General features: G+C 50.5%; 1 protein-coding gene across 3 annotated transcripts; it reads right to left on the reverse strand.

Annotated features, from left to right (window-relative positions):
• clk2a (CDC-like kinase 2a) lies at positions 1 to 26,463 on the reverse strand. 3 transcript variants are annotated; one of them, XM_038787169.1, is made up of 14 exons: positions 26,323 to 26,463; positions 22,939 to 23,102; positions 22,179 to 22,211; positions 15,058 to 15,298; positions 12,814 to 12,907; positions 12,363 to 12,429; positions 11,748 to 11,864; positions 11,204 to 11,370; positions 10,887 to 10,981; positions 10,551 to 10,680; positions 5,700 to 5,782; positions 4,245 to 4,324; positions 3,827 to 3,917; positions 1 to 930 (listed from the first exon to the last, which is right to left on the reverse strand). In XM_038787169.1, the coding sequence occupies exons 2-14, from the start codon at positions 23,100 to 23,102 to the stop codon at positions 745 to 747; spliced, it is 1,548 nt and encodes a 515-aa protein (XP_038643097.1). In that variant the 5' UTR covers positions 26,323 to 26,463; the 3' UTR covers positions 1 to 744. The 3 variants fall into 3 exon arrangements, with proteins under 3 accessions (XP_038643097.1, XP_038643098.1, XP_038643099.1); XM_038787170.1 differs by lacking the exon at positions 22,179 to 22,211 and having other exon boundaries at positions 745 to 930; XM_038787171.1 differs by lacking the exons at positions 12,814 to 12,907; positions 22,179 to 22,211; positions 22,939 to 23,102; positions 26,323 to 26,463 and having other exon boundaries at positions 745 to 930; positions 15,058 to 15,189.
• Positions 26,464 to 26,688: the final 225 nt, after the last annotated feature.

Raw genomic sequence — 26,688 nt, forward strand, 5'->3', positions numbered from 1 at the left:
GTGTGGGGGTGGGGTGGGGGGGGGGGGGTGTTTGAGAGGTGGAGGTGTGGGGAGGGGCAGGAGTAGGATTCACAATCCAGAGTTCACTGTCATGGCAAATTTCCAAGTAAACGAGCACAAAAATGAGATCATATATACAGCAGAGTGGGCAGAGAGGCGGCCAACGCAGTGCGAACGCGGAGTCGGACCAACGGCACGGTGAAGTCATGGCTTCGCGGTCACATCCCTTTCTGTTGCCCCAAACGTTTCTTTGCCGGGGTAGAATGCTCCAGCCTGCTCTAGTCAGTGCAAAGAGCCACCTCTTCAGGGTCAGGAGTGTCTAGGTTACCACAGCCGCCACATTCGGTAGGCGCGGTAGAAGGAATGAAGCAGATTACACACGGACCCCACCACCAGGTTGATTGCAGGGGCACGCGGTCAAATCAGTTGTTTTAAGCTGCCGTTTCTCACGGCGGAGTCCATCTCTCCACGAGCATCCATCGCTGGCCAGAGTCTGGGTGCGCAGTCACACACACGCACAGCGAGCGCACCACGGAGTCGGCGAGAGGGGGGGGGGGGGGGGGGGGGGGGGGGGGGTTCAGCTGCCCCACAGCTTCCTCACCAGACACCGGAACGTTCCAAACTGGGGTTTCCACGGGGACAGCCCAGGAAGGCGGCGGTCGGAAGGAATACCTCAGGCCGAAACAAAATAAAGGTTCTCCCCTCGCCCCCCCTCCCCCCAGAGGTCCCCAGCCCAGACCGATGTCATCTGCTGATATCGCGATTGGAGTCCCAGCCTTTTGTGTTTTTCAATTCAGTCTTGAGACAGTCAAAGAAAGGGTGTCGCAGGCAATCAGCCAGGGTTATCCGCTTCGATGGGTCATACTCCAACATCCGCTCAATCAGATCAAACAGCTGACAATGCTCCTCACTCTCCGTGATCATGTATCGCTGAACAAAACAGAATAGAAATCATTCACTTACAGTACACGGGGAGGGGGGAAATAAAATCACATCCCCTGGGCTGGCCCACCTCTCCCGGGTCCGGCACACCCACCCCTCCCTGGGCCCACCCCACCCACCCCCGCCCTACCCACCCCTCCCTGGGCCCACCCCACCCACCCCCGCCCTGGCCCACCCCACCCACCCCCGCCCTACCCACCCCTCCCTGGGCCCGCCCTACCCACCCCTCCCTGGGCCCACCCCACCCACCCCCGCCCTACCCACCCCTCCCTGGGCCCACCCCACCCCTCCCTGGGCCCACCCCTACCCACCCCTCCCTGGGCCCACCCCACCCACCCCCGCCCTACCCACCCCTCCCTGGGCCCACCCCACCCACCCCTCCCTGGGCCTGGCCCACCCCTCCCTGGGCCTGGCCTACCCCTCCTTCCCCAGGCATGTCCAATCCTCACTGGAGTCACACTGCTCAGATTTCCCCCCCCCTCATCCTGTCTGTACGAACAAGCTCAACCTCACAGCTGCTGTCAGCAGGTTATCCTGTCCACAGGATTAAACCCAGTGGGAGGATGGCCCAGGTTATCCTGTCCACAGGATTAAACCCAGTGGGAGGATGGCCCAGGTTATCCTGTCCACAGGATTAAACCCAGTGGGAGGATGGCCCAGGTTATCCTGTCCACAGGATTAAACCCAGTGGGAGGATGGCCCAGGATACTCGGAACTGCTTAACCGAACCAGAAACCATTAAACAGAGACACCCCCCCAACCGAGACCATTAAACAGAGACCTCCCCCCCCCCCTCACCGAGACCATTAAACAGAGACCTCCCCCCCCCCAACCGAGACCATTAAACAGAGACCTCCCCCCACCCCGGAGACCATTAAACAGAGACCCACCCCCAGCCGAGACCATTAAACAGAGACCTCCCCCCCCCCCCCCCCCCCCCCCCGAGACCATTAAACAGAGACCTCCACCCCCCCCAACTGAGACCATTAATCCCGAGACCCCCCCAACCTAAACCATTAATCCCGAGACCCCCCCAACCGAGACCATTAATCCCGAGACCCCCCTAACCTAGACCATTAAACCCGAGATCCCCCCCAACCGAGACCAATAAACACAAGACCTCCGACCCCCCCCCCCCCCCGAGACCATTAAACAGAGACCTCCCCCCCCAATTGAGACCATTAAACAGAGACACTCCCCCTCCCCCCCCCCAACCGAGACCATTAATCCCGAGACCCCCCCAACCGAGACCATTAAACCCGAGATCCCCCAACCTAGACCATTAATCCCGAGACCCCCCCAACCTAAACCATTAATCCCGAGACCCCCCCAACCGAGACCATTAATCCCGAGACCCCCCTAACCTAGACCATTAAACCCGAGATCCCCCCAACCGAGACCAATAAACACAAGACCTCCGACCCCCCCCCCCCGAGACCATTAAACAGAGACCTCCCCCCCCCCCAATTGAGACCATTAAACAGAGACACTCCCCCTCCCCCCCCCCAACCGAGACCATTAATCCCGAGACCCCCCCAACCGAGACCATTAAACCCGAGATCCCCCCCAACCGAGACCAATAAACACAAGACCTCCGACCCCCCCCCCCCCCCGAGACCATTAAACACGAGACCCCCAACCTAGACCATTAATCCCGAGACCCCCCCAACCTAGACCATTAAACCAGAGACCCCCCCAACCGAAACCATTAAACCAGAGACCTCCCCCCCAACCGAGACCATTAAACAAAGACCCCCCCCCTCGAGACCATTAAACCAAGACCCCCCCAACCTAAAACATTAAACCCGAGACCCCCCCAACCTAGACCATTAAACCTGACCCCCCAACCTAGACCATTAAATCCTAGACCCCCCCAACCTAGACCATTAAACAGAGACCCCCCCCCCCCCGAGACCCCCCAACCTAGACCATTAAACAGAGACCCCCCCAACCTAGACCATTAAACAGAGACCCCCCCAACCTAGACCATTAAACCCTAAACCCCCCCAACCTAGACCATTAAACCCTAAACCCCCCCAACCTAGACCATTAAACCCTAAACCCCCCCCCCAACCTAGACCATTAAACAGAGACCCCCCAACCTAGACCATTAAACCCGAGACCCCCCCAACCGAGACCATTAATCCCGAGACCCCCCCAACCGAGACCATTAAACCCGAGATCCCCCCCAACCTAGACCATTAAACAGAGACCCCCCCAACCTAGACCATTAAACCCTAAACCCCCCCAACCTAGACCATTAAACAGAGACCCCCCCAACCTAGACCATTAAACAGAGACCCCCCCAATCTAGACCATTAAACCCTAAACCCCCCCAACCGAGACCATTAAACAGAGACCTCCCCAACCTGGACCATTAAATGGAGACCAAAATTAGACCCCCCCGGGTGGGCTCCAACCAATTAAACTTTTATCAAAGTGAATCCAGGTGCAAATCAGACTTGGTTTAACTGAATGAAGATCGGAGGATTGAAGGGCAGCACAATTCTCGTTAATAGCCCGCCTTTACCGCAGGAAAACGGACCAAACGCATTCGGAGTTATCATCGGAAAGGCTGACGCTGACCCGAGGGTGGGGAAATATTAGTACAAGTGGGCAAACACCTGCTCAACGAGGGAGGGGGTAGGTCACAAAGTTCAGGAAGCAATTTCCAGAGCTTAGGGCGCAGGTGGCTGGTAAGGTGGGCGAGGTGCAAAAGGCCAGATTTGGAAGGTGGAGGAGATCTTGGGAGGGTCGTAGGAGGTCAGAGACAGGGATGGAAGGTACGGTGAGGAATTGCTGATTGCAGTTACGGATGGGGGGGGGTTAAAGGAAACAAGCCCAGAGACTCCATCCTTCCGACCAGCAAGCACAGTAATCTTACTTTCAATGGTTTGCAGTTATCCCTGACATATCTTCCAGCAGAACTGCTTTCATCCCAATCCAAGCGGCCATGATAGAAATACTTCTGCTTTCTGTCAAAAGGTAAAACATCAATGCACATTTTAATTAGACACGAAACAATCAAGACCCCCCTTCCTCACCGCGAAACAATCAAGACCCCCCTTCCTCACCACGAGACAATCAAGACCCTCTTTCCAATCTCGCCTCACCACAATACAAAGACCCCCCTCCCCTCCACACAAGACCCCCCCCCTTCCAACCACCATCCTGCACGATGATATCAACCACAGGACCCAACCTCCTGCCCTCCACAGACCCCTGCCACCCACCCCCCACTCCCTCCCCCGCTGTCACAGAACTCCACGCGCACACGGAAATACCACACATCCAGCTCCCACCTGGTCTTCCTGATCATTCGGGCTGGGATTGGACCGAGGATCCGCTCCATCATGGCCAAGTGCTCTCTATTGTCGTGAGTCTGCAAGGAGTAGATTAAAAAAAAATCTTCATCTCTTCCCAGTAACGGGGTGTCTGACAAACTTAAACATGGTTTAAAATGTGTCCGCAACTAGGCAATAGCGTATATATTTATTTTTAATAAACATTTTATGGAGGTATTTTTTTGGCATTGTAACAGCAACAATATAAACAATGTACATGAGACTATAAACATAGTGCAAATAGCACCTCCCTCCCCAACAGGTCCCACCATTAATTAACCCCCTACTCTACGCTAACCTAACCCCCCCCCCCCCCCCGCGGAAGATTAATTTCCCACAAAGAAGTCAACAAACGGTTGCCACCTCCGGGCGAACCCTAACAGTGACCCTCTCAGGGCGAACTTGATTTTCTCCAAACAGAGAAAGCTAGCCATGTCCGATAGCCAGGTCTCCGACTTCGGGGGGCTTTGAGTCCCTCCAAGCTAATAGTATCCGTCTCCGGGCTACCAGGGAGGCAAAGGCCGGATCGTCTGCCTCTTTCTCCTCCTGGATTCCCGGGTCTTCCGACACCCTGAAAATCGCTACCTCTGGACTCAGCGCCACCCTTGTTTTTAACGCCGTGGACATGACGTCCGCAAACCCCTGGCAAAATCCCCATAGCTTCGGACATGCCCAGAACATGTGGACATGGTTCGCTGGTCCTCCACCTGTCTTCCACCCCAAAGAATCTGCTCATCCGGGCCACTGTCATGTGGGCCCGGTAACCAACCTTGAATTGGATCAGGCTGAGCCTGGCACATGTTGTGGATGCGTTGACTCTACTCAACGCATCCGCCCATTGACCATCCTCTATCTCTCCTCCCACTTGCGCTTCAGCTTCTCGCGCATTGGTTTATATTAGTCTAGTCAAATGAATAGGTCCTGCCCTGATTTGATCTCCCAAAATGCATCACCTCACATTCATCCAAATTAAACTGCGTCTGCCATTCATCGGCCCACTGGCCCAATTGGTCAAGATCCTGTTGCAATCTTATATAACCTTCTTCACTGTCCACTCTGCCACCAATCTTGGTGTCACCTGCAAACTTACTAACCACGCCTCCTACATTCTCATCCAATATACATCACAAATAACATTCTTAACCAAGGTGACCAGCGGCCCCTCGGGCAAGAGATCAGCGAACTAAACCCTCCTCGCCAATGTATCAGGCTGGGTGATTAGATTACAGAAAGGGCTGGTGAACTGCAATTCTCTTGTTTGGGTCATGTTTCAGTATCGCGAGCCAGCACGATTACATTCATCCCATCCCCATTCCCCCGCCACCCCCCCCATCATTTTTTTCCCCCTTTACAAATTAGATGGCTTGGGAACCGTACACTGAGTGGACCAGGTTAAGTCCAGCACAAACCTACCTGGAAAAGCGTGAATCCCAGGTAATATTCAAAAATGATACAGCCCATGCTCCACACGTCACACGGCTGGGCCCACCCAAGTTCTGGAAAAGGAGCAGCATTCGTTAGATGCGAACCGAGCTAAACCACTCAGAAATAGTTCCTCACGCTTTAAAGAGTTAACTGGCTCCCTTTGCTCACTGTAGCTCCCCCCCCCCACCCAATCAAAGAAGAAACACGGGTTAATTAATGACCTCCTAGCAAAGGAGCCTCTTAGGCAACGATCGTCATAACCTGATTAATTTCTCATTCAGTTTGAGGGTGAGAAATCTGGGCCTGAAACTAGAGCCTTAAACTTAAATAAAGGCAATCACAAGGGTAGGAAGACAGTTGGCTCACGTGAACTGCGAAAACTGGTTCAAAGATAGAGTAAAGTCAAGGAGCAGTGTCAGAAATTTAAGGGAGGTGTTTTAAACCTCTCGGGAAAGCTGCATTGATCAAACAAGACCATCCATGGCTAACTAAGAAACGGTTAAGGATAGTACCAAATGGGACGGGCGGCATGTGGCGCAGTGGATAGCACTGTGACTGCGGCGCCGAGGTCCCAGGTTCTGGGTCACTGTCCGTGTGGAGTTTGCACATTCTCCCCACGTCTGCGTGGGTCTCACCCCCACAAACCAAAGATGTGCGGGTTAGGTGGATTGGCCACGCCAAATTGCCCCTTAATTGGAAAAAAAATAATTGGGTAATCCAAATTTTTTAAAAAAGGATTGTACCAAATGGCTCAGGATTGGACCAAACGGCTCAGGATTGGACCAAACGGTTCAGGATTGGACCAAACGGTTCAGGATTGGACCAAACGGTTCAGGATTGGACCAAACGGTTCAGGATTGGACCAAACGGTTCAGGATTGGACCAAACGGTTCAGGATTGGACCAAACGGTTCAGGATTGGACCAAACGGTTAAGGATTGGACCAAACGGCCAAGGATTGGATCAAACGGCCAAGGATTGGACCAAACGGCCAAGGATTGGACCAAACGGCCAAGGATTGGACCAAACGGCCAAGGATTGGATCAAACGGCCAAGGATTGGATCAAACGGCCAAGGATTGGACCAAACGGCCAAGGATTGGACCAAACGGCCAAGGATTGGACCAAACGGCCAAGGATTGGACCAAACGGCCAAGGATTGGACCAAACGGCCAAGGATTGGACCAAACGGCCAAGGATTGGACCAAGGAGAAAGAATCTGTGAAGATTCAAATGAATGAGAAGATTGGACAGATTTTAGAAACCAGGAAAGAATGACAAAGAAAAAGGAGAAATGAATGAGAGAAAGCCAACTAGAAATAGAAAAACAGGTATTTAAAAAAAGACTAGCTAAAGTAACTTTTCTGCCTTTGAGGGAGAGACTGGGGAATTAACAGGAAATGGTGGAATCTCTGAACAGGTGTTCTGTTGGAGGACACAAACGTCCTCCGAATATTTGAATATTAATAGATAAAATGGTGAGAGAAACTTAAAACATTCACTAGGGAAAAGGTACTTGTCAAACTATTAGAATGAACGGGGCATTGACGGTGTAGAGAGGAATAGACTTGTCCCCTTGGTAAAGGGATCAATGGACCAGGGTCGATAGATTTAAGTAAAGTAAGGGGCAGGAGGTTCAGAGGGGACGTGAGGGAAACCCTTTTCACCCAGAGGGTGGTGGGAGTCTGGAACTCGCAGCCTGAAAGGGTGGTGGAGGCAGAGACGCTCACAACATTTAACAAGTTGTGCACTTGCGATCCCAGGGCAGACAAGGCTATGGGCTGGTAAATAGGATTGGAACAGTTTGGGTGGTTCTTTTTGACGTCCGCAGACGAAGGGTCTTTCCTGTGCTGTCAGACTGTATGACTCGAAAGGCCGACAGGACCTGGATGACGTGCATCTGGTCTTACGTGGCTGTAGAGGTAGTAGGTGCAGTGGTGCAAACCTTCCAGAATTCCCCAGGGGTTTGGAAAGGCGGTCTGTCGGAGGGGAAAACGCCCAAATCCATTATCAAGGAGGTTACAGCACATCCCGAAAATCAGAATACAACCAATCAGGCAGGCATGGTTTTGTGAAAGGGGAAGAGTGTTTGGCTGATCTACTGGAGCTCTTTGAGGAACAGGGAAGGTGAATCATGGGGAACCTATAGATGTGGTGTACTTAGCATTTGATAAGGTACCGCATTAACCGTTACTATACAAAGTAAAGGGGGTAACACGGGAATTATTACAGTCCCAGACCAGACCGCAACAATGGATCGAAACCCCAATATGTTAGTTTATTTTGTAAGACTGTGTGGAAAGAATGATTCACTCCAGGAGTGATTGCATGAAAAAAAAAGGATTTGGTATTTTAGAACAAAAAACTTTTTAAACTTTGCAGCCGAAAAGAACAGGTTACAATTATATTACTCAATCCCCATTAAACCCACAAACAGGCTGACATTAACACTGCAATGACGTTACTGTGAAAATCCCCTACTCGCCACACTCCGGCGCCTGTTCGGGTACACGGAGGGAGAATTCAGAATTTCCAATTCACCTAACAGCACGTCTTTCGGGACTTGTGGGAGGAAACCGGAGCACCCGGAGGAAACCCACACAGACACGGGGAGAACGTTCAGACTCCACACAGACAAAGACCCAAGCCAGGAATTGAACCTGGGACCATGGAGCTGTGAAGCAACAGTGCTAACCACTGTGCTACCATATGACATAGTAGCAGATTTAGGCCACTCGGCCCATCGAGTCTGCTCCGCCGTTCAATCATGGCTGATATTTTCTCATCCCCATTCTCCTGCCTTCTCCCCATAACCCCTGATCCCCTTATTGATCAAGAACCTATCTATCTCCGTGTTAAAGACACTCAGTGATTTGGCCTCCACAGCCTTCTGTGGCAAAGAGTTCCACAGATTCACCACCCTCTGGCTGAAGAAATTCCTCCACATCTGTGTTTTAAAGGATCGGTCCCTTTAGTCTGAGATGGTGTCCTCTGCTTCTAGTTTTTCCTACACGTGCCACCCCTGTTTGTATGCAGGTACAGCAGTCAATTAGGATGGCAAAACTGAATATTGGGCCATTACTGCAAGGAGAAGTGTTGCCACAGCTGTACAGGGATTTGGCGAGGCCGCATTTGGAATTCTGTGCACTCCAAGAAAAGGACATAATCCCATCAGAAGCTGCTCAGAAACGATTCATTCGCTGATTCCTGGAACGAAGGGGTTATCTTATGAGACTCCAATGAATGGGGAGTAGGTTCGACCTATGCACATGGAAGAATGAGAGGTCATCTTATTGAAACAGAAATTATCCTGAGGGGGTGCGTTGAGGTTGCTTGGGAGAGTTTTGAACGGTGTGTGGGGGCGGGTGTGTGTGTGTGTGTATGGGCGGGTGTGTGTGGGCGTGTGTGTGGGCGTGTGTGTGTGTGGGGGCGGGTGCGCGTGTGTGGGTCGGTGTGTGTGTGGGTGTGTGTGGATGTGTGTGTGTGTGTGTGTGTGGGGGCGGGTGTGTGTGTGTGGGTGGGTGTGTGTGTGTGTGTGGGTGTGTGTATGTGGGTGGGTGTGTATGTATGTGGGTGGGTGTGTGTATGTGGGTGGGTGTGTGTATGTGGGTGGGTGTGTGTATGTGGGTGGGTGTGTGTATGTGGGTGGGTGTGTGTATGTGGGTGGGTGTGTGTATGTGGGTGGGTGTGTGTATGTGGGTGGGTGTGTGTATGTGGGTGGGTGTGTGTATGTGGGTGGGTGTGTGTATGTGGGTGGGTGTGTGTGGGTGGGTCGGTGTGTGTATGTGGGTGGGTGTGTGTGGGTGGGTCGGTGTGTGTGTGTGGGCGTGTGTGTGTGTGTACGTGGGTGGGTGTGTGGGGGTATGGGCGGGTGTGTGTGTGTGTGTGTGTATGTGGGTGGGTGTGTGTATGTGTGTGTGTGTGTGTGTGTGGATGTGGGTGTGTGTATGTGGGTGGGTGTGTGTGGGTATGGGCGGGTGTGTGTGTGTGTGTGTGTGTGTGTGTGTGTGTGTGTGGGGGGGGGTGGGGGTGGGGGAGATGCAATTTATAAACAAGGCGTCTCCCATTTAAGAATGAGACGAGAATGGAGGGTGGATGGCTGCGTGGATTATTCTCCCCCAACAAATAGTGGAGGCTGGGCCACTTAACATATTTGAGTCGGATAGATTTTCAATCAATAAACAAGTCGAGGGTTATTGGGGGAGGGGGAGGGCCCCAGACAGGCAAGTGAACCCCTTGTCTGCGTGGGTCTCAACACCGAAAAGATGCGCAGGGCAGGTGAATTGGCCACGTTAAATTGCCCCTTCATTGGGGGAAAAAAAAAAGATTTGGGCATTCTGAATTTCTTTTAAAAAAGGAAAGTGGAGGCCACAACGAGAGCAGTCATTTTAAAAATAAATTTAGAGTACCCAATTATTTTTTCCAATGAAGGGGCAATTGAGCGTGGCCAATCCACCTACCCTGCACATCTTTGGGTTGTGGGGGTGAAACCCACGCAGACACGGGGAGAATGTGCAAACTCCACACGGACGGTGACCCGGGGCCGGGGTCGAACCTGGGACCTCGGTGCCGTGAGGCAGCAGTACTAACCCACTGCGCCACCGTGCTGCCCTACGAGAGCAGTCATGACCTTATCAAATGGCGCTGTAGGCTCGAGGGGCTGAATGGCCCACTCCGCCTCCCAATTGCGGTGTAGTTCCACTGAACCACATCCCACCGATTACCGGCCATCAAAAATCACCAACTGATTTGCTCCCAAGCCTTATAGTTCTTGTATCAAGTACCCCCCCCCCCCCCCCTCCCCTCCCATCAAGAGTAGGACTAAAATATGGAACACTCACCCAATATGACCTCTGGTGCCCTATAGTGTCTTGTGGAGACGATAGTGCTGTGATGCTCATGGTCGAAGGTGGCACTACCAAAGTCTACCACCCTGGTCGCCGTGTTTTTAACCACTCGCTCCTCGTGCTTCTATAAACAGGGAAAGGGAGAGAATCAACAGCTTTCCAATCTAATCATGCAGCCAACTACTTCCGGGAGATCATGCACGAGACACACACACACACACACACACACACACACACACACACACACACACACACACACACACACACACACACACACACACACACAGAGAGAGCAGATGTCTGCTTGAAGTCCCCGGCGTTTGCACATACCTTTTCCACATTACACACAACGTCATAGTCGGAATTTACAAAAAGAATGTTCTCCGGCTTTAAATCGGTGTGCGTCAGCTTGTTGTCGTGTAAAACTATCAGAGAGGGATAAGAAAGAGGCAAGATTAGGCAACTGCACTGGGCCTCAATCTGACAATCAGGCACAAGGGCGGACTGACAACAACATTCCATTCTGCTGACGACAAGAAAACAAAGTGGTGAAAGAGTGAAGAGCCTTCTATCCACTTTAAACAGCTAACCCGTTACTGGTGACGTGCTTTGCTATTTATACCCCGGTTGATCAAAATGATACTCACAGTTAACTGCATGGCACGTCTGGAAGGCCATGTGTCTGACTTGGTGGATGGGATATGGCGTGTAATTGTTATCCTTCAAGAAGTCAAAGGTGCTCTGGCCAAGTAATTCAAAAGATATACATATATGGCCATGGTAATCGAACCAATCAAACATCTGTACACATTGACTGAAAGGGAGGGGGAGGAAAGAGAGAGAGAGAGAAAAGGAGTTTTAGATACACAATGCACTGCAACTGCATGACCTGCCCACTTGATGCCCACGCTGGGATCTACTCGCCTTCACAAGGGCGTAACTAGGGCTTTTGCAGATCTCCACAACCTCCCATCAGACTGTGCAATCCACCGTCTCCCCTTAGCAAGATACCTTCTTCACTGAATCTGGGGCGTGCGCCCAGATTCCCGGACAGGAGATAGGGATTCCCTGCACGGCGAGAAGCCGGGGTTGCTATCGCAGGGACGCCCCGGTGTCATTGTTAAAAGGAGGGGAGATTTGGAAAGGGGGCAGTAAACTGAAAACAGCCGTCATCTCCGCAAAGTTACTCACAATTTATTGTCTGGATCCTTCTCGTTGATTTTCTCCAGCACGTTAATTTCTAGCCGAGCAGCTTCTCTGTATTTTTCAACATTTTTAATGATTTTAAGAGCCACCCTGGAGCCACCCCTGTGAAGAGAAAACGGAAACCATGAAAATGAAATGAAAATCGCTGATTGTCACGAGTAGGCTTCAATGAAGTTACTGTGAAAAGCCCCTAGTCGCCACATTCCGGGGCCTGTCCGGGGAGGCTGGTACGGGAATCGAACCGTGCTGCTGGCCTGCTTTAAAAGCCAGCGATTTAGCCTAGTGAGCTAAACCAGCGATGTTTCAAACCCGACGGCGTGTCGAGGAAGAGGCGGAAGGGGGTGGCCAAGAGTCACGCGCGGTAGGGGCAGCACAGTGGCACAGTGGGTTAGCACGGCACCGAGGTCGATCCCGGCTCTGGGTCACCGTCCGTGTGGAGTTTGCACATCCTCCCCGCGTTCGCGTGGGTTTCGCCCCCCTACAACCCAGAGAAAATGCGGCAGCTAGGTGGATTGGGCAGGCTAAATTGCCCCTTCGTTGGAAAGAAAATGAATGGGGCACTCTAAATTTAAAAACAACAGTCACGCAAGACGAGCATACCTCCGGTGGTCTACGCACTGTACGACTTTGCCAAAGGTTCCTTCACCTAAAGTGTTAACAATTTCATCTAGCGAGGGAAGAAGAAAGGAGATGAAATGAGCCGCCGGAACGGGACTGAATGAAGACAGCGTTTAAAATAAAGAACACAATCAGTTTGGAGGTAAATTACAAAGCCTCGTCTCATTATAAGGTTTCTTTCGATTCAGTAACGCACATGTGTGAAGCAGAAAGCATATACACCATCTGCTGAGAAAACAAGATTTCTGCACAATATTATTTTCCTGCATTTAGGATAAATTATAACAAGTATAAACAAATAAAAACAAAAAAAGCAGGAGGAGGCGGAAGGGAATTAGAAAATAAAAAAACAGCAATGAGAGGTCGGCAACTTTTTTTTTTTTTTCGGGATCTTAACTATAGAGCTAAATGAAGTTACGATTTAAGCTTGTACATCTTTCTTGTAGCCAGTCGCCGTTGCGATAGATCAGATGGCCTTCGCTGTCATCTTCCACACTCTTGGCCCCTCTGCTGCTTTGCCGACTCCGCTGCGAACGCAGAATCCCCGATGCCAGGACGGTAACAGCAACACACACAGGCGCCCATCAAACCATCATCCAAGCCAATTGGAGAGACACATTTTCAAACCACATTGGATGGTTTGGGGTTTTCGCATTGTAGAGAAGGGGGGCAGCGATGGAGTGGTCGATTGCCAGATTGTCAAGATTCCAGGCAATTCATACGCCCACATAGGATATATAACGATAGGGATATTGCAAGGGAACATGTCAAGATACACAGCACTAACTCAGAAAATGAAAAAATAAACATTTCAAAGCCCCCCCCGCCTACACCTTCCCACCCCATCCAATACAGTACAGCAAGATTTTAATTTACAACGTAAATCTCTAACCGCTGCTCCCAATAAATCCATTTTAATTGCAATTAATTCAACAGGTTCAATTCAAAATTTCCCAGTCGAGTTGCAGCGATACTATTTGGGTTGGTTTTTCAAATTGGGAGTGCAAATAGTCCGCCGTGAACTCTCCTGCCTGTTCCCGCCCGACAGATGGGGAGTTCCACGGCGGGGAGCAGGCATTCCCATTAGAGTTGACAACGCAGCGCAGCAACTCGAAACACAGTCCAACAAACAGCCACGGGCCACTTCCCAGGCTGCACGGCTGGCAAGCTTCAAACGCCCATGGGTGACTGGTGTTCCGAGCGTGCAGCAAAACGGCTTGGGGCTGGGCCAGCTTGGCGCCAACGTGATCGCCGTTTGCTCAGGTTTACGGAAATTGAAAAAGTAATATCGCTGCAACCCCTTCCTATAGACAAGCTCACTCTTGTTTTATCGTCACGTGTACCGTTTAATGCATTTACTTCCCATAATTCGAATGTTAAGACTAAACTCAACTCCTATCTTAACACAAGCAGCCGCACGCACTCGCACGCACACACGAGAAGCCGCGCACACACACACACACACACGACACATACACACAAAGACAGGAACACTCAACACATTGTTATATTCTCTCCTTTTTGTGACCAATTCTACCACACAAGGCTGTGCCAGATTGGTTTTAAAACCCCAGCTCATCTCCGCAGGTTTAAGGAAGTGTGTGAAACAACAAAAGGTTCGAGCAGGCAATCGGGGTGGGAGTGGGAAGGAGAACAGCATTTTAACAGAACTGGGCAAGGGGTGGGGGGGAGGGAAGGGAACAAAATAAAAAATGCTTTTCCTTTTTACAAATATCGAACTTCATTCAGTTCAGGACTAGAGGGAGGGCCGCGAATGGCTGGCCCATAACCAGGGTGACACGAGGCTCCATCCCGTCACTCGACCCACACTCCCTCCCCGCTCGTCCCAGCTCCACGCTGGGCCGACAGCTCCATAACATGTAGGGTCCGGGGAGAGGAGGGGGGAACAAAAGGAGCACGATAGAACAAGGAGGAGCCTCCCTGTTACTCCCATAGTTCAAGCATGCTAAAAGCGGACACTCGGCTGTGGCGATGGAGAGGGTCCACACACACACACACACACACACACATGCACGCATACACATACACACAGTGAGGCAAATGAGAGAGGGGGCCGGTGTGGGGTGGGGTGGAAACCAGTCCCGCGGCACCGCGCTCTCTCCCAGAAATTCAAATCCCCTTCCCACGTATCCACACAGGCCAAGAAAGTTAGCAGTTAGTCAGCAACCCGCTCTTACCTATTCCGCAGTGGACGAGAGTGTTTACGGGGGCAATTTGCACCCCTCCCTCCCTCCCACCCCCAGACCGCTGATCAATCCTAGTGCCTTCCTGGGCGGCGCTGGCTAGCTGCTGGGCGTCCGCTATGGGAAAGCAGAGCCGTAGCAACCTACCCGGCCACCAGTAAAAAAGGCAATCAACTGCAAACACAAACACACGGCGTTTACTGTACCAGGCAAATCAAGACAGTTGTCCGCATAGCCACATAAGACAGCTGTCCCAATAGACAACAGACAGTTATCAAACTTGTGGGGGGGGATGGGGGGGGGGGGGGGAGAGGGGGAGGGGTGTGCGAGTGTTCCACCTTAAAACAGTCCACACAAACCATTTTATTCAAAAAAAAAAGCAGAATAGAAAAATGGCTTTACTTACCAAATCCTGTGGGCTGTAAAGGAAAAAAAGCTATTGACGTACGGAGTAGAGAGATGGGTGTACTCACCGAGGAGGAGCGACTATATGACCTGCTTCTGTGGCGCCGCCGTTTGTGCTTACGTCTGCTGCTCTTCCGACTCCTGTAGCTTCTGTCTCGCTCCTGCGAACGCCGGTGCTCGTACGTGCTGAGGGGGCAGTAGTCCGGCTCGTGGTACCTGTCGCCCTGGTCTCGGCTGTAGTTGCCCCTGTAAGCGTCACAGTACCTCCTCTCGTTGTGCAGCCGCCTGTCGCACGAACAGTTCTCGATGCTGGAGTCAGGGTGAGGGGCAGGAGGAGGGGAGGGGGGGTGGGAAACACACAGATGAACTAACAGACGCGACAGTGGGAAACAGTCAGATTAGCACAGGATAGCTCATCGGGTTCTGGGCTGAAAGTGACACAGCTGCTAACGTGATGTCCGGCGCGAGGGAGAATAGAGAATTTACTGCGGGGGCCGGGGGGGGCTGGAACTCCTAGTTAGGGAGCTCGTACATTTCACCTGCTCTATAAGTCGCCAGTTCAGGCTGGCAGTGTACAAGTGGTGACATCATTAACACCTCGAGTTGCAATTCCTCCCCCCCCCCCTTACTGGGGCCATCTCTTCCCTGTTCCTAGCTGCCCGTTGACGCACTGCACTCCTTTGTCCTGCCATTAGCACATTCTAATCTCCATGTGTCACTATCAGCACCCTTCTCAGCCTGGATCACCCCCATTTACACAAATCCACAGAGCAGAGGTTTACACCGATGTATGAGAAACACCTGAGCTGCCAGCCCAATCCCATTCGCCAGCACTTGACCTTGAATGTGACGACGTTGCCAAGTGCTCATCCACATATTGTTTAAAGGATGTGAGGCAGCCCGCCTCTACCCCCCTCCCAGGCTGCGCGTTCCAGACCCTCACCACCCTCTGGGTAAAAGGATTTTCCTCAAATCCCCCCTACACCTCCCACCCCTCACCCTGAACTTGTGTCCCCCTCGTGATTGACCCTTCAACTAAGGGGAACAGCAGCTCCCTATCCACGCCCCTCATAATCTTGTCCACCTCGATCAGGTCGCCCCTCAGTCTTCTCTGCTCCAGAGAAAACAACCCAAGCCTATCCAACCTCTCTTCATAATTTAAATGTTCTATCCCAGGCAGCATCCTGGTGAATCTCCTCTGCACCCCCTCCAGTACAATCACATCCTTCCTATAATGTGGTGACCAGAATTGCACCCAGTACCCCAGCTGTGGCCTCACCAAAGTTCTATACAACTCCAACATGACCTCCCTGCCTTTTGTAATCTATACCCGGATTGATAAAGGAGAGTGCCCCATATGCCTTTTTCACCACCCGATTAACCTGCCCTTCTGCCTTCAGAGATCTATGGACAAACATGGCAAGGTCCCTTTGTTCCTCGGAACTTCCCAGTGTCAGGCCATTCATTGAATACTTCCTTGTCAAATTGTTCCTTCCGAAGTACATCACCTCACACTTTACAGGGTTAAATTCCATCTGCCACTTTTTTGCCTTTGACCATCCCATTCACATCTTCCTGTAAGCCAAGACACTCAATCACACTGTTAGCCACCCGGCCAATGTAATGTGCCACCCGTAAACTTACTGATCCTAGCCCCCCACACAGTCATCTAAGTCATTTATATAAATGACAAACAATAGGGACCCAGCACAGATCCCTGTGATACACCACTGGACACTGGCTTCCAGTCACTAAAGCAGCCGCCTGTCATCACCCTCTGTCTCCTACAGCTCAGCCAGCTTTGAATCCACCTTATCAAGTTCCTCTGTATCCCATGTACATTCGCCTTCTTTATAAGTCTCCCATGTGGAACCTTGTCTAAGGCTTTGCTGAAATCCATGTAAACTACATCAACTACACTACCCTCACTTAGTCACGTGCTCAAAATATTCAATCAAATTTGTTCGTCGTGACCTCCCTCTGACAAAGCCATGCTGACTATTCCTGATCAAACCTTGCCTCTCCAAGTGGGGATAGATTCTCTCCATCAGAATTTGCAGATGATATGTTTCCCGACCATTGATGTGAGACTCACTGGTCTATAGTTCCTTGGCTTATCTCTGCCACCTTTCTCAAACCGTTCTCCAGGCCTCTGGCATCTCCCCCACGGCCAGGGGGGAATTAAAAATTTGGGTCAGAGCCCCTGCAATCTCCCTGGGACACAATTCATCTGGACCTGGATATTTGTCCACTTTTAAGTCTCCCAACACCTTGTCATTCGCTGTGTCAATTTACTCAATAACCTCAGTCTCTCTCCCCGAGTTCCACCTACCTCCTCACTCTCTTGGGTGAAGACAGATGTGAAGTATTCGTTTAACACCCTACCAATGGATTCTGGCTCCACCACAGATTTCCCCGTTGGATCTCTAGTCTTGCCCCGGTTACCCGCTTCCCATTGATATTAATAATCTTGGAATTTCCTCTACTTTTACCAGCCTGAGCTTTCTCATATCCCCTCTTGGCTCCAATTGCTTTCTTAAACTCTATCCTCCACTTTCTGTACTCCACTAATACCTTTGTAGACTTGCTCCCCTTTGTATTTGCCAAAAGCCTTTTCCTCTCGTCATCGTATCCGGAATGTCTCTGGTTATCCATGGTTCTCTGGGATTGTCACTCCCTCCTATTATCCTAGAAGGAACATGTTGGGCCTGTACCCTCCCCATTTCCTCTTTGAATGCCCCCATTGCAGCAATGCCTTGACCTTGGCCTTTCTGGGTACCCACTCACCCTGACCCACAACACGCTCCAAGTAGGTCAAACTCGCTCTGCCAACTGCAGTTCTTCAAATAACTCCAATTGCCCCACCATCCGTCTCTGTAAACTACCACGTCCAAATAGACCATGCCGTTAGGGACCCTAGCCACTACCTGACGTAGGAGTCATGGAAATGTAACAAGTGCGTTTTAAAATCTGAACAGCATCACTTTACAATTCCCTTTGGTGCCACAAAGGGCCATCTCTTTAGCCCTTGGCATTAAAGGAACCTGCCAGTACCTCTTTAACAAATCAATTTTCGAAAGGTAGGAGGCACTGCCTAACCGATAGAGTCCGACAACATGGGAATCAGTTACAAATCCGTTTTGGTGATGGCATTGACCTTCTGGCAGCTGAACTGGGTAGTCCCATCCGGTTTGGGTACCGACACGACCAGTGATCTCCAGTCTCGGCTCAATGAACTGATCCTGCAGCACGTAATGGATTTCCACTTCTACCCGAGCCAGTTTCTGCGGGTCCCGTCGATATGGATGCTGCCTCATCGGGTTGGGAGTCACCTGCGCCTACGCTATGTTAGGTTTATGCAGTGCACCCCGTTTTGTCCCTACGAAATCTTCTTATGCATTTGCAGTATAGAGATCTATTCACTGCTCTTATTCTGTTTTCAAACTCAGTCTCTACCCGTGCTAGTATTACCGTATTCGCTAGTCGTAGAACCACAGGAGGGTCACTCTGTGAACTGTCAACCACTTCCCCAACCTCACTCTTACAATCTCTGCCCTCTTCCACTGTTTCTACCACCTGACTCACTGATTCCTTCCCAGCTTCTTCCCGACGATTATGTTTTCAACATATTTCTGTGGCATAATTGATCCTTTATCCTGCAGCATGGAGCATCTAGGAGTTAAGTCCCCTTACTCACCACCCTCCTGACAGGGGCAGCTGAATCAGACTTTCAGAGGACCCTGGAAAGGCAACAAGACCAGCAATTGTAAATCGGAGATAGATTTTTATTCAGCAAAGATATCAAAGAGATAAGCGCGGTGGCGCAGTGGTTAGCACTGCAGCCTCGCGGCGCCGAGGTCCCTGGTTCGATCCCGGCCCCGGGTCACTGTCCGTGTGGAGTTTGCACATTCTCCTGTGTGGTCGCACCCCCGCAACCCAAAGATGTGCAGGGTAGATGGATTGGCCATGTTAAATTGCCCCTCAGATGGGGGAAAAAAAGAATTGGGTACTCTAAATTTTAAAAATAGACCAGTACCGCATCTCCAGCTTGTTTGGCAGTTTTGTCGGCCACATTTTCATTCTTGCTCCCGAGTCCTTTAAATGCTCTTGGGCTCCCTGACATACTCCTTGCGAGTCTGTCCAGAAACGTGCTCACACAATGCAACATAGAGGATTCATCTGCTTGTTTCAGAAACCCCCTTTTCATCTACTTTAATAGATCCTGCACTTCACGGCCGCAGACCAATTCAAACGGGGCAAATCCAGTACATTTGCTCGGTGAATCCCTGGTGCCAAAGAGCAGGAACAGCTCTTGGACATTGACGGCAATAGACGCTAATGATGTCGTCTCGCCAAGGCTCCCAGAGTTTGGGTCGCGTTAGTTGCTTGATGCCGAAACTATGAATTATGCCCTGGAACATTTTCGACAAAGTTAGACCCCAGTCAGATTGTACCTGGTACGCCATAGCGTGTGAAGAACCGCAACACCGTTTCCATTACTACCTTTGCTGTATTCTGAAAAGGTACAGCTTCCGGAAATCGGGTGGTCATAACCATGACGGTAAGAATGTACTGATGCCCTGCCCTTGTTTTAGGCAATGGGCCTACACAATCTACCAATACCAGACTAACTGGTTCTTCAAACATTGGTATGGGTATCAAAAAGGTGCTAATCTAATCGCGTTGTGGTTTATCTATTGCCCAACAGGTATGACAGGTTATACAGGTGAAATGCACGAGTTTTCTGATTTCCCACATGTCCTGGCATTGATATCTCATGTGCTACCCGCAGCATTTCCCTCCAATATTTGGATGGTGCCACTATCGGAGGAACAACCATTAACATAATCGCACGCCGGAACCCCCTCAGCCCTAACTTCGGAGAAAGCTGACTGGGCTAATCTATGTAACTCTGGGTCTGCCTCCTGGGCCTCAATTAATGAAGTCCCACCGCACTCTTGAATTATCCTCGTCCTCAAGGATGGTTTGGGCTATTCCACCATCCAATGGTGGTGTGACAGCAATCTCTGGTGGTGGAAGTTATTTATCCATTGCCCTGGTCACCACTGGAAAATATCTGGAAACTGTTCCTGTAGCTGTTTTGCATCCTTACCCATCCTCAGACTTTCTATAACCATGGGCCAAGTTACAACTTTCCCTCCTGGCAAATCATCATGGGGGCTGGTTTAGCACACGGCTAAATCGCTGGCTTTGAAAGCAGACCAAGGCAGGCCAACAGCACGGTTCAATTCCCATACCAGCCTCCCCAAACAGGCGCCAGAATGTGGCGACTAGGGGCTTTTCACAGTAACTTCATTGAAGCCTGCTCGTGACAATAAGCGATTTTCATTTCATTCTCCAAAAGCAAATCCACTGTCTACTGGTATCTTAACCACTCTGACAACTACTGGGCCTGATAACAAATCACATTCCAATTGTACTTACTATAATGGAACTGGATATAATCCCCCACTCATCCCATTCACTAACACCTTACCTTTCATCGAATTCTCAGGAGGGAAAACAAATCCCTCTCCATTGAGAGTTTGCATAGCACCTGCGTCCCTTAAAATGTTTACGGATTTGGCTACAGCAATGCATGAAAACGGGGTGATCTTCCCCGTTAGACAAAAACTCTGCATATCTCCCATGTACCCAGTTTACCACGCCTGCTGCCACGGCACCGTTTACCTCCGGTCTCCAAATTCTACTTTCCGACTACGTTTTCGCATTGGCTGGTGCAGTGGGTGAGCCCTGCTGCCTCACGGCGCTGAGGTCCCAGGTTCGATCCCGGCTCTGGGTCACTGTCCCTGTGTGGAGATTGCACATTCTCCCCGTGTTTGCGTGTGTTTCACCCCCACAACCCAAAGATGTGCAGGCTAGGTGGATTGGCCACGCTAAGTTGCCCCTTCATTGGAAAAAATTAATTGGGTACTCTAAATTTTTTTTAATGTTTTCACATTGGCAGGCAGTAACTGGTAGGGTACTACAGTGATTGGTGCTGGGACCCCAGCTATTCACAATATATATTACTGATTTGGATGAGGGAACAAAATGTAACATCTCAAAGTTTGCAGTTGATACCAAGTTGGGTGGGAGGGTGAACTGAGACGAGGATGCAGGGATCCTACAGCAAGATCTGGACAGGTTGGGCGAGTGGGCAAACCAATGGCAGCTGCAGTATAATTTGGATAAGGGAAAGGTTATTCACTTTGGAAGCAAAAACAGGAAGGCAAATTACTACCTGAATGATTGTAAATTGGGAGAGGGGAGTGTGCAGCGGGACCTGGGTGTCCTTGTGTACCAGTCGCTGAAGGTAAGCATGCAGGGGCAGCAGGCGGTAAAGGCGGCTAGTGGTATGTTGGCATTCATTGCGCGAGGTTTTGGGTATCGTTGCAGGGATGTGTTGCTGCAATTGTACAGGGCCTTGGTGAGGCCACACCTGGAGTATTGTGTGCAGTTTTGGTCTCCTTCTCTGAGGAAGGATGTTCTCGCTCTCGAGGGAGTGCAGCGAAGGTTTACAAGGCTGATTCCAGGGATGGCGGGACTGTCATATGAGGAGAGATTGACTTGGTTGGGATTGTTCTCGCTGGAGTTCAGAAGAATGAGGGGGGATCTCATAGAGACTTATAAAATTCTAAGAGGACTAGACAGGGTAGATGCAGGGAAGATGTAACCAATGATGGGTGTGTCCAGAACCAGGGGTCACAGTCTGAGGATTCAGGGTAAACCATTTCGGACAGAGATAAGGAGACATTTCTTCACACGAAGAGTGGTGAGCCTGTGGGATTCATTACCACAGGAAGCAGTTGATGCTAAATCATTGAATATATTCAAGAGGCGGCTGGATATAGCACTTGGGGAGAATGGGATCAAAGGCTATGGGGAGAAAGCAGGATTAGGTTATTGAGTTGGATGATCAGCCATGATGGTGATGAATGGCGGAGCAGGCTCGAAGGGCCAAAAGGCCTCCTCCTGCTCCTATCGTCTATGTATCTATGACACCCTGGCCTTGAGTGGTCAATCCCAGCCCCTCTTGACCCGGAGTCACAACACAGGTCAAATTAGATTTTATTTAAAATACCAGAGGCCCTTGGTTGAGCCCAATAAACTAGTCACCAAGTTAGGGCACCAGTAACCCTTTCTTATGAACAATATTGTAATTGATCAGACAGAAAATGTAACTCACTATCTACTACCCCTTTCTAACTTGCCCCACTCTCTATATACACACACACACACACAGACAACAGAGGGGAAAGTGTGGTGGAAAGGGAATAAAATAATAAAAATAAAAGGATTAGGATCTTTGATACGCTGGGATGACTTAGTTCCAGTCAATGTCTTTCTGAACTTCAGGTTTTTCTTTTGGTACTTCTTCCTTCTTGGCTGAAGATGGTTTTCCCTGGGACGGTTGTCTACTTTCTCTGCAGACCCAGCATCATTTCAGGTTTACAGCAAAGGATGTGCCGGGCACGCACTGTTTTCAGAGCAATTCTTTCACTTCAGCGGAGAGAGAGAGAGCGAGCCAAGGTCTTTCACACAGGAACCAATTACTGACTGGTGTCAGGTACAACATTATCGCTGGCCCACCCACCGGTTGGCAGTCAACCAACCGAACAGTCCCTTCAAAGCTGGTTCCTAAGATCCACTCGGTGCCGAGGAGTCTGGTGGCCCCTCTCCAAAATACAGAACCTGGGAGCAGTGTCCTGGCCAGCAGGCTGCTACAGCGTTGAATATTCAGTATAAAGACACACACCGATTATGGGTCCACGGACCAAAATACAAACAAATGGGAGCACAGGAAATACACAGGAAGGACTCTTACACAGTGAGCAGGGATGAGGAGTGGTGCACCCGTACGTTTATACTGTTTTTCACAAGAAAGGAAGCCAGATTTCAGCATCCAGCGATTGGCCAACTGCCCACTAGCGAGAAAGCTTACAAACCTCCTGGATCGGATGTAACTTTCATTCCTGTGCCGTCTATCTCTATCACTGCTCCTCGAACGAGACAGAGATCTCCGCCTCCCCCTCCGACTTCTTCTGTAACGATCGTGATAACTGTCCCGACTCTCCCGGTCTGACGAACGGTACCGCCTCAATCGAGGCATCTGCAAAAGATGGCGCGGAGTGAACACTTTTGACGGGCTCAACGGTCGGACTCCTATTCCATTCTTTTACAAGCAAACCCAGCCAGTCTTTGAGGAAAGGTGCTATTGTAGTTTAATAACTGAACATTGCTACTGTTCTGTTAGACGTGGCCTAGAATAAGACTTTTATCACCAATAACGAACACATCCAGGCTCCATATCGAACACATGAAAAGGTACTTCCTCTGGGGGGGGGGGGATATTATGGGGTGTATTGGGGTATATTATGGGGTGTATTGGGGTATATTATGGGGTGTATTGGGGTATATTATGGGGTGTATTGGGGATATTGTGGGGTGTATTGGGGGATATTATGGGGTGTATTGGGGGATATTATGGGGTGTATTGGGGTATATTATGGGGTGTATTGGGGTATATTATGGGGTGTATTGGGGTATATTATGGGGTGTATTGGGGGATATTGTGGGGTGTATTGGGGGATATTATGGGGTGTATAGGGGTATATTATGGGGTGTATTGGGGTATATTATGGGGTGTATTGGGGGATATTATGGGGTGTATTGGGGGATATTATGGGGTGTATTGGGGTATATTATGGGGTGTATTGGGGTATATTATGGGGTGTATTGGGGTATATTATGGGGTGTATTGGGGTATATTATGGGGTGTATTGGGGTATATTATGGGGTGTATTGGGGATATTGTGGGGTGTATTGGGGGATATTATGGGGTGTATTGGGGTATATTATGGGGTGTATTGGGGATATTGTGGGGTGTATTGGGGGATATTATGGGGTATATTATGGGGTGTATTGGGGGATATTATGGGGTATATTATGGGGTGTATTGGGGTATATTATGGGGTGTATTGGGGATATTATGGGGTGCATTGGGGTATATTATGGGGTGTATTGGGGTATATTATGGGGTGTATTGGGGATATTGTGGGGTGTATTGGGGGATATTATGGGGTATATTATGGGGTGTATTGGGGGATATTATGGGGTGTATTGGGGTATATTATGGGGTGTATTGGGGTATATTATGGGGTGTATTGGGGTATATTATGGGGTGTATTGGGGATATTGTGGGGTGTATTGGGGGATATTATGGGGTGTATAGGGGTATATTATGGGGTGTATTGGGGTATATTATGGGGTATATTATGGGGTGTATTGGGGGATATTATGGGGTGTATTGGGGTATATTATGGGGTGTATTGGGGTATATTATGGGGTATATTGGGGGATATTATGGGGTGTATTGGGGGATATTATGGGGTGTATTGGGGGATATTATGGGGTGTATTGGGGGATATTATGGGGTGTATTGGGGTATATTATGGGGTGTATTGGGGATATTAAGGGGTGTATTGGGGTATATTATGGGGTGTATTGGGGTATATTATGGGATGTATTTGGGTATATTGGGGGATATTATGGGGTGTTTTGGGGGATATTGGGGGGTGTATTTGGGATATTATGCGGTGTATTGGGGTATATTATGGGGTGTATTGGGGTATATTATGGGGTGTATTGGGGTATATTATAGGATGTATTGGGTATATTATGGGGTGTATTGGGGTATATTATATGGTATATTGGCGGATATTATGGGGTGTATCGGCGGATATTATGGGGTGTATTGGGGTATATTATGGGGTGTATTGGGGTATATTATGGGGTGCATTGGGGATATTATGGGGTGTATTGGGGGATATTATGGGGTGTATTGGGGTATATTATGGGGTGTATTGGGCTATATTGGGATATTATGTGATGTATTGGGATATACTATACATAGAATTTTTTTTATAGTGCGAAGGAGACCACTCAGCTCATCGAATCTGCATCGGCTCTTGGAAAGAGCATCCTACCCAAGGTCAACACCTCCACCCTATCCCCATAACCCAATAACCCCACCCAACACTAAAGGCTGCCTCCCTCTCTCTCTCTCCCTCCCTCAGGCCCCGGGGTGGGTATTATGGAGTGTTTAGGGTGGGTATTATGGGCTGTCACTCTCTCTCTCAGGCCCCGGGGGCTTGGTATTATGGGGTGTTTAGGGTGGGTATTATGGGCTGTATTGGGGTATCAGGGTGGGTATTATGGGCTGCCTCTCTCAGGCCTGGAGTGGGTATTATGGTGTGTTTAAGGTGGGTATTATGGGCTGTTTTGGCGTATCAGGGTGGGTATTATGGGCTGCCTCTCTCAGGTTCGGGGTGGGTATTATGGGCTGTATTGGGGTATCAGGGTGGGTGTTATGGGATTCTCTCTCTCAGGCCCCGGGGTGGGTATTATGGTGTTTAGGGTGGGTATTATGGGGTATTAGGGTGGGTATTATGCGCTGTATTGGGGTATCAGGGTGGGTATTATGGGGTGTATTGGGGTATTAGGGTGGGTGTTATGGGGTATTAGGGTGGGTATTATGCACTGTATTGGGGTATCAGGGTGGGTATTAAGGGGTGTATTGGGGTATTAGGGTGGGTATTATGGGCTGTATTGGGGTATTAGGGTGGGTATTATGGGGTATTAGGGTGGGTATTATGGGATGTCTCTCTCTCATGCCCCGGGGTGGGTATTATGGGGTATTAGGGTGGGTATTATGGGATGTATTGGGGTATCAGGGTGGGTATTATGGGATGTATTGGGGTATCAGGGTGGGTATTATGGGATGTATTGGGGTATCAGGGTGGGTATTATGGGATGTATTGGGGTATCAGGGTGGGTATTATGGGATGTATTGGGGTATCAGGGTGGGTATTATGGGATGTATTGGGGTATCAGGGTGGGTATTATGGGATGTCTCTCTCTCAGGCCCCGGGGTGGGTATTATGGGGTATTAGGGTGGGTATTATGGGATGTATTGGGGTATCAGGGTGGGTATTATGGGATGTCTCTCTCTCAGGCCCCGGGGTGGGTATTATGGGGTATTAGGGTGGGTATTATGGGATGTATTGGGGTATCAGGGTGGGTATTATGGGATGTCTCTCTCTCAGGCCCCGGGGTGGGTATTATGGGGTATCAGGGTGGGTATTATGGGATGTATTGGGGTATCAGGGTGGGTATTATGGGATGTCTCTCTCTCAGGCCCCGGGGCGCCGCCGCCATTTGGCAGCCCGGCCGCCATCTTGTGGCGGAGGAGCTCCGGGAGGGGGGAAGGGACGCTGCCGAGTCTCCGCTCCCTCACACCCCCCGCCCCGTTCGCCCCCTCACTCACTCACCGTCTTGGCGGCCAGCCCGGTGTGTTTGTCCCACAGGAAATCCGTGGTTGCCGCTGACTCTGCGGAGCGCCCACTTCTACCTCCGTCTGTCCCTCCGTGCGGCTGCGCAACTGCGGCCCCGCCCCTCTGTGACGCCGGCACGCCGGCCCCGAGCCTGCGACGTGCCTCTGTGACGCCAGCGCGCCGGCCCCCAGCCAGCGACGTGCGTCTGTGACGCCACCGCGCCGGCCCCGATCAAGCTACGTGCCTCTGTGACGCCAGCGCGCCGGCCGCCATCCAGCGTCGTGCCTCTGTGACGCCAACACGCCGGCCCCCAGACAGCGACGTGCCTCTGTAACGCCACTGCGATTCTGCGACGTGCCTCTG

The sequence above is a fragment of the Scyliorhinus canicula genome, chromosome 30, assembly GCF_902713615.1.
Source record: "Scyliorhinus canicula chromosome 30, sScyCan1.1, whole genome shotgun sequence".
NCBI classification, from domain to species: domain Eukaryota; kingdom Metazoa; phylum Chordata; class Chondrichthyes; order Carcharhiniformes; family Scyliorhinidae; genus Scyliorhinus; species Scyliorhinus canicula.